At 46.7% G+C, this 12,440-nt stretch overlaps 1 protein-coding gene across 1 annotated transcript in view; it reads left to right on the top strand.

The window, feature by feature from the left end:
- Window positions 1–12,440, top strand: part of satb2 (SATB homeobox 2) — a 34,375-nt gene that overhangs the window by 17,152 nt on the left and 4,783 nt on the right. The window contains 7 exon segments of the mRNA XM_053439223.1: window positions 573–623; window positions 716–1,299; window positions 2,730–2,942; window positions 3,060–3,146; window positions 3,804–3,956; window positions 5,846–6,203; window positions 10,723–10,833. Of these exon segments, the coding sequence (XP_053295198.1) occupies window positions 573–623; window positions 716–1,299; window positions 2,730–2,942; window positions 3,060–3,146; window positions 3,804–3,956; window positions 5,846–6,203; window positions 10,723–10,833 (1,557 nt within the window).

Here is a 12,440-nt window from a genome sequence, read left to right as displayed (position 1 = left end):
CTATGCTGTCTCTAATTAGCTCCCATCAATCTCTCGTGTCAAATATAAATCCAGCTTCAGACATAAAAATTGCGATGACGAGTCGAAGTGAATGTGGTTTTTGTATAAAAGCTGTAACTCCTCAATCCAGCGTAGCAGCAACTTTTACGAGGATTCAGTTTCAAATGAAATATTCAACAACACGACGTTTCTTAAACAAGTTGTGTGTAAAGTGTCACGAGCGATTCATCGACCACATCAGCTCCACGTCACCTCCCAGGAAGCTGCGCTCTGCCCTTCACATTAAAGGTCTGAGACTGGAGAGGAGGGGAGAGAAGAGGAGGTGATGATGGAGTCTGACGGACGGAGGTCAGCTCGACTCCGCTCCACATGTCAACACACTCATGAGGCTCATAGAAGACGTGCTGCTCTACATGTCAGTCTGAACCCTGAAGCTCAGGATACAGACATAGAGGGACTAATGGACGACTTCATGGACGTTCAAGCTTTTCAAGTGAATTCTTTAATGTTTTGATCGTGTCTGTAAATCGTCCGATGTTCTGATCTGTTGTTCTGTTTGTTTCGTTGAGCAGTCGATTATCTGGAGAAGATGTGGTCAGGACGAGACGCTGCTGACATCAAAAGTAAGAACTCAAATCACACTATTTACTAAAGACTTGATCAGTAACAGTAGAATCCTTACTTTAAAGTTTCACCTCTTTCTTCTCCTCTGCAGTCGAGCGAGACAACATGGCCGACTTCTGTATGCTGGGTCAGAGACCCCCTCCTCACCTGGCCGGCCTGGCCCAGCTCAGTCACCTGGGAGCGGGCAGCCCACTCCTCAAAGCCGTGTCCGGAGACCCGAGCTCGCAGCCCCTGCAGCAGCCTCCACCCCCCCAGCAGCAGCCCTCGCCACACGGCCCCCATCATCACAGCCCTCCTCTGCGCACGGGCCAGGTGCCTCCTCCGCCCCCGCCGCCCCCGCCCGGCGCCATGCAGCCCCTGCTGGGGCCAGGTGGGCTGCTGTCGCCTCAACTGTCCCCGCAGCTGGTACGTCAACAGCTCGCCATGGCCCACCTCATCAACCAGCAGCTAGCCGTTAGCCGCCTGCTGGCCCACCAGCACCCGCAGGCCCTCAACCAGCAGTTCCTCAACCACCCGCCCATCCCTCGGGGCTTGTCCAAAGTCGGCGACCATCCAGGGAGCAACCCCTCGTCCGCCGAAGTCTCCTCTGAAATCTACCAGCAGGTCAGAGACGAGCTGAAGAGAGCTAGTGTCTCCCAGGCCGTGTTCGCCCGTGTGGCTTTCAACCGCACACAGGTAGGAAAACAGAGCAGCCTGTGGTCAAGACGTTAGGAGAGCGCAGGGACAGAGTGGCAGAGGGACAAGAGCGGCGGCCAGGATAGAAAACTAGAGACAGGATAGATTCATAGATGGAAAACATGAAGATAGGAAATCTAAACATGAACACATCACATCCTGTGCCAGGCAGGAATCAAACTACCCACTCACTGATTGATCATAGATCCCGTTCAGGTGAGGGGTCGCTCTCTCTCACTTGATCGACACCAGTAACCATCGGTGTCACCGATAGGCTGTAATCTCTCTCACCCGGGGTTTGGCTAATTTGGTGGTCACCCACCTCCTGGTATTTCCAGTGGGATCAGTGGGAACATGGCAGGGTGGCGTGCTGGGTCATTGAGTCTCCAACGCCGCCCTCACAGCCGCTCATTACCTGATGCATTCATGCTGTGCTAAACTTTTTACCATACGCCCCATTAGATCAATGTAATGGCAGTTGGCTCAAAGACGTACTACAGAGGCCAGGTGTGTGTGTGTGTCTGTGTGTGAGTGTGTAGTGAATGTGTATGAGTGTGTGTGTGAGTGAGTGTGTGTGGTGAATGTATACATGTGTGTGTGCCAGCGTTCAGCCCACACGTTTACATTCTTTATCAGAACTCATTTTCAGTTTATAACAAACTTTAACTAAACAATACGAGGGTTTCTCATACAAGTACTGTGCTAAAGGTACAATAGTGAAGTACTGGAACTAGTTACTTTACAGGATATCAAAGCTGTAATGTAATTAGTAGGTTGTAGACTGATAACAAATTATGTATTTTGTGAAAAGAAACAATTATTGGAAACTATTCAGATTTTCATCTGATACCCCCAAGAAGTTCCAGTTCTTTAAATGTGAATATTTCCTGCTTCTTGCTTTTAATGATGATTTTAATGTTTATAAAATATGTAATTTCAATAACGGATCAAATTGTGGGAAATTAAGTGAAATAGTGAATCAGTGGACTTTAATATGACGGAGTACAGGGCTATAGTGAAGGAAAGAATTCAGAGATGTTATAATGTAATGAGAAAATAAGTCATGATTGTATATACTCAGTTTCTAACACAATCCTTTTGTGTAAGTCCTGATATTTATGAAAATGTGGAGATTGAAAAATATAGTATTTCATTATTTGTGAAACTTGTATTAAAGTTTAAGTTAAGACATTCCTCATTTTACCACAGGTGACAGTCAGAGCTTCTGATATTTCCCCTCTGAAGTGATTTCTTTCCTTCATGTGGCCCCAACACGCCATATTAATATAATCATTTGATGTAAGTTGTGATTTTATCTCATTAATTGTGACGATTCATCAGGAAGAAAAGGTGAAACCATGCATTGGGATGTGTGAGTAACAGGAGCCAGACGTTCACGTTGTGTAACTGTGTGTGTTTGTGTTGCTCAGGGTTTGCTGTCAGAGATCCTGAGGAAGGAGGAGGACCCTCGCACGGCCTCCCAGTCGCTGCTGGTCAACCTCAAAGCCATGCAGAACTTCCTCAACCTGCAAGAGGTCGAGAGAGACCGGATCTACCAGGAGGAGAGAGAGCGGACCATGAACCCCACGGTCGGCCTCCCTGCCTCCAACTCCTCCAACCCCGGACCTCCACGCCTCTCACAGGTTAGAGAGCCTCGTGGTCGGCGCCGCCTGCAGCGTCACTTCCCACAGTGTTATCAAAAGTAACCCTGGTGATTCCAGCATGTGATGGTAACAAGCCACGTGTCCTGTGTGTCATAGAAAGTGTGGGAGAGAAGCCTGGACGACCAGATAACCCCTGATACCTGGGCCTCCATCTGGAAGAACAAGACTAAGATCTTGAACTCGGTGAGTTATCTCCGATCTTCACCTCGCGAGCCGACAGCACGCGATGCACTTTGTCTCCAAGGCTTTCTTCAGCCGCTGGTAATGGGACAACAGCTTCAAAGCCATCACAGGAGCATGTTGTAAACACTAAGGACATTACACAGTATTTGGAAGTTTTCTTTCCATGTGCACAAAACGATTTAGCAATGTCAGTGATAAGAAGCTCTGTCTGATGTCAGGGCAAATGCCCATTCATGGCTCTGGGCGAATGTGCTGCTCGCGATTCTTATTATGTCTCTGTAAAATTATCTCAGCATCGTTTACACTGAGGGAATGTAAGCTAGCTGGTCTGTACATGTCTTGTGGACGACTTCAAACACTGTGTATACAAGTCGCCTGAGAGCCAATACATGTTCGCTCAAACAGAAACAACAGAGAACGACAAAAGAGACGGACTTAATGACTTTGATCTGTAAACAAAAGTCATGTGGAGACGTGCAGTGCAGATGTGCAGCTCCGGCTCGGAGGGTCGACACGGCATGTCTGTGCTCGAGGCCCGATCGGCCGCCGATAACCTTTACTCACATGCACACACAGGATCTGCTCTGGAGTGTTTGTCTCTGAGAGGTTTGACTCAAACAGAATCGCAGCAGAATCCCTAAGTCTCGTCTCTTCCAGCCCAAACCGTCCTGTCCGGCCGCCGAGCTCCCGCTGAAACTGGAGTCGCTGGTCAACATCACGTCGGGCGTCTACGATGAAATCCAGCAGGAGATGAAGAGAGCGAAGGTTTCCCAGGCTCTGTTCGCCAAAGTGGCCGCCAACAAGAGTCAGGTGAGTGAGTCACTGTGAGAACAGGAAAGTGTCATCAAAGGATCAAAGCAGAAACCAGGTCGAGTGTTTTGACCTGATTCTCAGATCGACACTGAATCGATCTAATAATTCCAGAAATCTCTGTTTGTCTGTGTCGCTCATATCTCAACAACCGTTTCAATATTAATAAACTTTGAATAAACTTGTGACCAGCAGCTGCATCTCTGACTCATCATCATGACGAGAACTGATTCTTCAGCTTCTACCGAACTTTGAATAAACACGTGAACAAGTCTTTGTGAAGCAGATGTGAAACAGCTGCAGGCTCTTTATCTGCTGCAGGTCACTCAGATTCAGAAATAATGCTGCAGCTTCACCACAGGCCAAACAAACAAAAAGACAATATGATTAACATCCCCGTGCATAGAACTGCTTCTCTGGCGCAGGAGTGATAACCATATGTTAATAAAATAATAATTTAAAAACTCCATCATACAACAGGATGCCAGGACTTTAACCTCCACCAATCAGAGGATGGAGAGGCCTTCATCTCTGCACCGCTGCTTCTGAAGCTTCATCACAGTTAAACCTGAAAGCACCTAAATAAATAAACACATTCATATTTTGTACTATTTTCTCTTGGTTTGGGTTTTAGCAGCTTGAGACTCCTCCTCTCTCTCTATCTCTCTCTCTCTCTCTCTCTCTCTCTCTCTCTCTCTCTCTCTCTCTCTCTCTCTCTCTCTCTCTCTCTCTCTTTCTAAACCTGATACAGGTTTGTTTTCCTCCTCGGGGCAGAAATCAAGAGCTGAATCAAAATGAAAATGTGGAAAAACCAAACACCAAACAACTCTTCACAGATTAAATGTGTTTTGAGCAAGAAACAAATCTCAGGAGGCGACGGCAGCGAAACCAAATCCCTTCTTTCACGAATTGAATTCAGTCTCTCACGGTCGAGTGTGTCAGGACAGTAGCATGTGGCCGGCTGTGCCAGGTGTGTGTTAAATATGTGCATCCTGTGTGTACAGTATGTGCGTGCGGGCTGCGTGGTCTCCCAGGTCGGGGGGTCCGGGGGTGGCTCGGGTCGCGGCTCACTGCACCCATCTGCTGCAGCTGGCCACAAGGAGGGCGAGCGGCGGAGAGGGAGCGATGATCAGGCTATTAGCGGTGCACGCTGCCCGAGGTGGCTGGTTGAACACAACAGCTGGTGTCACAAACCGAACCAGTCTAGCAGATATAATCAAATCTTCTCCATCTCTCCCCCCAATCAGCCCCAACCCCCATCTTCCTCCGCCACAGTCACCTCACGCAGCTCCAGCTCGCTAATTTCAATTCTGCTCTCGGTACTTCTACTGGTTCTGCTGCGTCTGCTCCTTCTTTAAACTTTCTTTATTCTGCCAGGGTTCATGTTCTTCTTCTTCTTCTTCTGCTTCACCCAGTGTCATTGCTGGTGGGTTAAAGTATCTGTTCTTAGAATTCCTGAAAGAGGAAATACAAAGACAGCCCACGGCAAAATCCAGTAGTTCCTCATTTTGAGCGAGATGATCTTTGTTGTTAGATGATTGATGCTCTCACGTCTGTAGAGAAATATCTAAATCCTGCTCAGACCTTCATGGATTATGTGGATTTTCTAACCTTTGGACAGAACCAGTCGAGCACGTGAGGGAATCAAACTTTTACAAAAACTCTCAGCAAGAAAGCCAAATAGAAACAAAATATAATGGACACGGTAGAGCCCATTTAATATATATATTTAATGGGTTCTTCCTGGGGTCAGATTCCTACCTACACAAAATATCATGGAATCTGTCCAGTAGTTGTTGTGTAATCTTCTAACTAACACACACACTCAGACTTGGCAGAGGTGATTGTTCCTGTTTTTTAATCCCTCCTTCTCTCCCTCTCTCTTCCAGGGTTGGCTGTGCGAGCTGCTGCGGTGGAAGGAGAACCCCAGCCCGGAGAACCGCACGCTGTGGGAGAACCTGTGCACCATCCGGAGGTTCCTGGCGCTGCCGCAGGCCGACAGAGACCTGGCGTACGAGGAGGAGTCCAGACACCATCACTCCGAGAGGCTGCACACCGTCCTCCACCTGCCGCAGGAGACACAGGTAGAAACCAGAGACTCTCTACATGGACCTCACACGTCCAGATGGGACCTGAGGGAACAACCTGGGATTCAAATGTGTTCCTGGGGAAATCAGATTCATCTCACACATAATCTAATTTTATATTTATCTATAATTTATTTTAAACACTTAATTACACACAAAAGTATTTGTACTTTTCTTTTCCTGAACAACTTGAGAGAACAAGTAAAAAACAATTTCTACGATAATTATTCAACTGACAGATGAATTAGCAGCTGCTTTCCAAGTTATCCAGCCCATAAGGATTTATTATGTAAATAAGCTCCACTTCAATCAAATATAATGGTAAAAAACGCTGTTCACACATTCATTTCATAATCAAAAATCAGTTTAAAAAGCACCAGTAACATTTACAATGGTGTAATTTACAGCAATGGGTACTTTAAGCACATTCTCGTGATTATACTTTACATTATATTAAATTAACAATCCGCTTTAGGTGGGAGTAAAGTATATTTACACTCTAATATTAGTACATTAATCGAAGTAAAATCTATATATTTATCACCAGTTCATCACGTTTTCTGTTTTGATCTTTGCTCCAGATAAAAAGTCGTTTTCTCTACTGATAAAAGCCACAACGTGTGTGTGTCTGTTGTACTTATACACAGGTTCCACACAGGTCAGAGTGTTCCCCTCCCACATGTACACACACACACACACACTCACTCAGTCGTACATCCACTGAGTGAAGAGTGGAACTCGTTCTCCTCCCTCGCAGACCACACCTGTCATTACTGTTTACTTATTATATTCATTTCGTGTCCAGCGGCGTTTGATCTCGTTGTGTGTGCACATGTGTTTGTGTGTCTGTGCCCCAGTGGAGCGCAGAGTAAACACAGTTGCTGGGTGGTGTGGCACAGGAGGAAATGCCCCATTAGTTTTTGAGGACGGAGGCGGAGGGAGACAGGAGATCGATGCAGGAAACCCACTGATGTGTCGGCCTCTTTCATTAACCGTCTGTAATGAAGCCGGCCTGTCTGTCGCTCTGTGACGCCTCCTGTCTGTCGCTCTGTGACGCTTCCTGTCTGTCGCTCTGTGACGCCTCCTGTCTGTCGCTCTGTGACGCTTCCTGTCTGTCGCTCTGTGACGCCTCACGGCCCCGGAGCGGTAAAGATAAAACCTTATCTCCCGATCAGAAGCTGCAGTTACAGCAGAAATATACATGTGAGAAACTTTGAGGATGTTAACATGTTTATAGACAGTCTCACAGAAACAATCAAATTAAGATACATGAACAAAATGAATATTATCTGTAAATACAATATTAACTGTGACTAGATCTCAGGCCAAAACTAGAATGGGAAGCATTGGCCTCTTTATCAGCATATTGAAAATACATGTGTTGAGCTTGGACACATCTGGATCATCACCTCTACACATTAAGATTTCTCTGTTATTTCTTGAGAAATGTGGAAAACCACCTCATTTCGTAATGTTATATAAAGTGAAAAAAGATTCCTGGATTTGCAACCTGATGAAATGAGTTCTTTCCTGACTCGTTCCAGAACCTCCACCAGGTTCATGGTTCTCTGTCCTGCAGGTTTAGAGTTTTAACGATTTAACTTCTATAAGTTTGAGATCAAATCTTCAGTTCGACCATTCTCCCCGAAACGCCCCGTTGTTACTTGACTTCCAGAGAGAAGCAGAAAGAAGAGATGGAAAATTACTATTACTGTTATTTTTTTATCAGTTATCTTTCAAAGTCGGCCAGTTTACCCTCTGTTCCCAGTGTCTATGCTACGCTAAGCTAACTGGCTGAAGGTCAAACTGATGTTCTCATCATTTCCAATGTGGTAAATCTCATTTGTTTGAGTTTGACATCCAACGATCCAGATCAACACCTGATTGACGGCTCTGAGCAGAGGTCAAAGGTCAGAGTGAGCCGCCGCTCACGCACGTTGACGCCTGGCGGGTTTGAGCCCCCCCCCCCCCCCCCCCCGCCCCCTCAATGCAAACCTATTATATACCACATATACTTTATTCCATATGTCATAAATCAAAACCAGGCAAAAGCTGAAATTTCCCATTTTTGCAACTCGACTCTGATCGTAGAGGTTGTTTTGCGGCTCCGCCCACCTCCCCCCCCCCCCCCCCACCCCCCCACCGCCAAGTCATTTTACTCCTTTTGAAAGCGTTCAGTCCGGAGCCGGGTATTAAAGGCTGATGGGAAGGAAAGGGAGGAAGCTGTGGTGGCACCATTAACACATTCCTCTGCTCCTCTCGCACCAGAAGACTAAAAATAAAGTTTAACCTCACAACGCCCATGTTGTAACCCCCCCCCCCCCCCCCAGCCCCCCCCACCCCACCCACCCCGAGAGACACAGGGAGAGGAACTGTGGTGAAACACTGGTGATTTATTAATGGGAAATGAGGTGTGTGTGTATGTGTGTGTGTGTGTTACTGTCTTCACGACCCCCCCCCCCCCCTGTCTCAGATGAAGCCCCCGCCCCCCCCCCAACCTCAGGCTCCAGCCGGCCTGCCACCGCAGACCACACATGTGTCCCATCTGCCGCACACACACACACACACTCTCACACTGATAGTCAGAAATCTGAGCGCTCCTTTGTGTTTGGACAATAAGAGGCTTTCTGAAACTATAACAACTGACCACATGAAACATGAATGTGTCGGTCTGTGTGTGTGTCTGTGTGTGTCTGTGTGTGTGTGTTGGACTGGACACTATGTGCTGTACAGTAGCGTGAGATATTTCTGAATGCTGGGGCATCTGGGAGATCTCTGACTCTGTCTATTAAATCTGCAGGTGCTGTGTATGTGTTAGTGTGTGTGTTGTGTGTGTTGTGTGTGTTGTGTGTGTTCATGTCAGCAGCATCACATTTCTTCATGACTGACACGGTCCTGGTTCTCGCTCCACAGCTCTCATTCATACGGCTTTAGCAGTTAAGTGCGTCCCACAGCTAATTTGGCAGAGTCTGCCCTTATAAATTATTTCTTTATTGTTTTTGCTAAATTGATTTCTGCTGCAAGTCGAGTGTGTGTGTGTGTGTGTGTGTGTGTGTGACCGCTCGCCGGGGCTGAGACCCCAGGAGTGGTGGACTAGAACAAGCAGTAACAGCCCTCGTCCTCTCGTCCTCTGTCTTTGTGTCTCACCTCAGTTAGAAGTCAACAAATCGCTACAAACACAAACACACAATGATGATTTAAACCATCAGACGTTTCCGAAGCTGTGTTAACATCACAGGGACGTCAGCTGTTATATGAGATTACGCTGTGACCATCGTCTGTATATAAAAATACACGTAGAGGGTTAGGGTCTGGCGAGTGAAGCCAGTTCTTAAGCACCTGTCTTCTCCTCAATGACCAGCAGGGGGCGACTCCACTGGTTATTTCTATCGTCTATTAGCATTGACTTTACTTCTCACTGGATTTATAACATCGGTTAACACTTTTATGTCTCAGTCTTCTTCAACACAACTGTTCACCACAAAGCTCTGTATGCACGTGGGGGGGGGGGGGGGGGGTGGATACCACAGTGTGATTGACAGCTATCACGCACTCTTCTCACAGAACCACTGTGTTAAACCAGATCAGCAGAACCTCCCATGATCAGGTCCAACACGGATTATCCATCATTTGTTTGTCGTCTTCGTTCAATCACATGGAGAGGAAGAGTCTCCCCCTCTGTCTCTCTCTCTCTCTCTCTCTCACTCCCCCCCCCCCTCCTTCTCTCTCTCTCCCCCCCGGTGGCCTCTTCCTCCCTGTAGCAGGGTGGAGTTTGGGCTTTTTGGCAAACCACAATTAAGTTAATTGTTTAATTGCAGATAAATGGAATGAATACCACACACACAGTTCGAATGAAAAAAATATGCAACAGCTCTAGTGTACAACTGCACACACACAGACACACACACACCCACACTCAGAATGTGCTGCACCCCAGCTCGCCTCAACAACATTACATGTGTAGAGTTTTTCATCAAAGACGCGTTATTATATATGAAAAATATAAATATAAATATAAATCAGTGAATGTGCAGTGACTCAGTTTCTCCCTCCGCCCGGATCCTCGAGAGTCTCCACCACACACACTGGTTCAGACGAGTGAACGAGGGACGGGGCGAGCGAGGAAATAAAAACATAACTCTCTGATTAACAGAAAGGTGAAGTCATGCACAAAACTAAGAGAAAAGGGTTTTTTTTCTTCTTCATTACATATTTATCTCTGTGTTAATGGTGTCTCCGGGGGTCACACACACACACACACACACACACACACACATACACCACAACACACACAGAAAGAAAGAGGGAGAGAGAGAGAGAGTTAGGGGCCCAGGAGGACCAGAGCTCATTAAGGAGAAGATGAATATTTCATGTTCTATAATTCTTTCATAGTTCTGCGTCGTAATTTGCCTTGATTTACGTTTTAAAGAAAACTTTTTCATTTTACTGCAGTGCACTCACAGCACTGCCAGGAGAGAGAGAGAGGGGGGGGGGGGAGCGAGAGAGAGGAAAGGGTGAGATGGAAAGAAGGGAGCAGAAGTTTTTCAGGAATATTGAATCATGCCATGAGAAGAGCCGGCCGCAGGGCTCCGGTCCTCGTGGTTTTGGAAGAGAGAGGCTGTATTGTGTTGTATTGTGTTGTATTGTGTTGTATTGTGTTGTATTGTGTTGCTCTGAAGTGACGGTCAGAGTCGAGGAGGAGTCAGAGGCGGTGAAGGTGAAAAGAGCCAAAACCACCGAGGTTCTTCTGACATCAGATCCTTGTTCTGGATTAAAGCTCCTCGGACTCAGTGAGAACTAAGATTTGATGTGAAATAAATAAAAAAATAAATAATAGCATCGAATCAATCTGAAGCGTTTGAAGCAGATATTCATTTTCATTACTTAGTAAAAGTATCAGTGAGATTTTTAACATCCTACTTCGAGGGAAACATATTTATATTCAGGTTGATTATAACAGTTTTTACTGTAAAATGCTGTAATGTTGAGAAAACACATCACAGTCCTCAGGCTGTCCATCGCTGCAGCTCCTCTCTTCAGCCTCTGTCTCAAACACTGTCCTTCATAACACATTGGAGGACAGCAAACACACAAAAATATCATATGTCTCATTTAAAGCTAAATAGAAGAAGTTCTCTCCACTTAGTCGAGTGCGTCCTCACGTCGAGGCTGAACATTCAGACTCATGATTGTCTTGTTGGTCCCAAAATGTCACTTTTGTTTATTCCACATGATCTCAGCTCCACATTAGTGGTAGTTGAAGGGTTCTAGCTCCATGTTTAACTCACAAAAAAAATTACTACCCTCTTTAAAAATATAAAACATTTGCTGGTTTTGGTGAAATTAGGGATCATTTGAACATTTAAAGGGGAAGTGACTCTTTCGTTGAAGTGACAGCAGCTCATAAGTATCTGAGACGTGAGACAGGTTGGTTGAGATCCACTGGTTAAATCAAAACATCTACATTTCTGAAGGGACAGAGGAGAAAAGACTGGAGGTGTTAAAAGGGGCACAGGCGGGGGGGTGAGAAGGAGCTGAGAGGAGGAAGGTGGAGGTGCAGGAGGAGGTGGTGGAGGTGGAGGGGGGGGGGGGGGGGGAGGAGGCTGGCTACTGGCATCCGCCCTCCTCTTGGCTGATTTGGATGTGGAGCCATGTTGGCAGAGGCCCACTTCATTAGTGTCCTGATGCATTAGACCTGACTGGAGGAAAGAGAAAGAAGGGAAAGACAATAAAAAGAGGGGGAAACTTGTATTGAAGAAGAGGAGGGAGGGAGAGAGAGAGAGAGATAGAGTCTGAGTCCAGCTCTGTGTGTTTGGCTCTGCTCTCTAACATCATCATTAGTACATGAGGGAGACCAGGCCCCCGCCGCCCATGTGTGCATGTGTGTGTGCCGATTGATCCAAGAGTCCTCGCTGTCGGCCCGAATAACAGAAGAAATGATGAAGCTCTGTGAATGGAGAGAGACGGGGGTGGGGGGGGGGGGGGTGGAGACGAGAGGTTTTGCAATCCCCTCCACCATTTACCCACAATTTAGTTATTAAGTGTCTCAGTGAGTTTGTGTGCGGGATGTTTGTGGCTGTGTGGTCCTCGTCAGCTCGGGGATCGGTTCCCTCCGCCGCTCGGCTTCCGACCGGCTTCTCTCCACATCGAGGAACCCTCACGTGGAAGAAACAGAGGATTCAGTGGAGAGGGAGAGAGAGAGAGAGAGAGAGAGAGAGAGAGAGAGAGAGAGAGAGAGAAACACGACACACACACAAACTGGGAAAAACCTTCTGAATTCCTGTAAATTGGTTTCTCTCCCCCGCGCCTCACCCAGGAAAATAAAGACCCTGCAAATAAAATCGCAGCAATTTCATGGTCTGGCCTGCCCTCGGTATTATTTAAGTAATACCCTGTT

Source organism: Pleuronectes platessa, chromosome 14, assembly GCF_947347685.1.
Source record: "Pleuronectes platessa chromosome 14, fPlePla1.1, whole genome shotgun sequence".
Classification (NCBI taxonomy): domain Eukaryota; kingdom Metazoa; phylum Chordata; class Actinopteri; order Pleuronectiformes; family Pleuronectidae; genus Pleuronectes; species Pleuronectes platessa.
The sequence above is the reverse complement of the archived record's forward strand: the minus strand, read 5'-3'. Positions and strand labels throughout refer to the sequence as shown.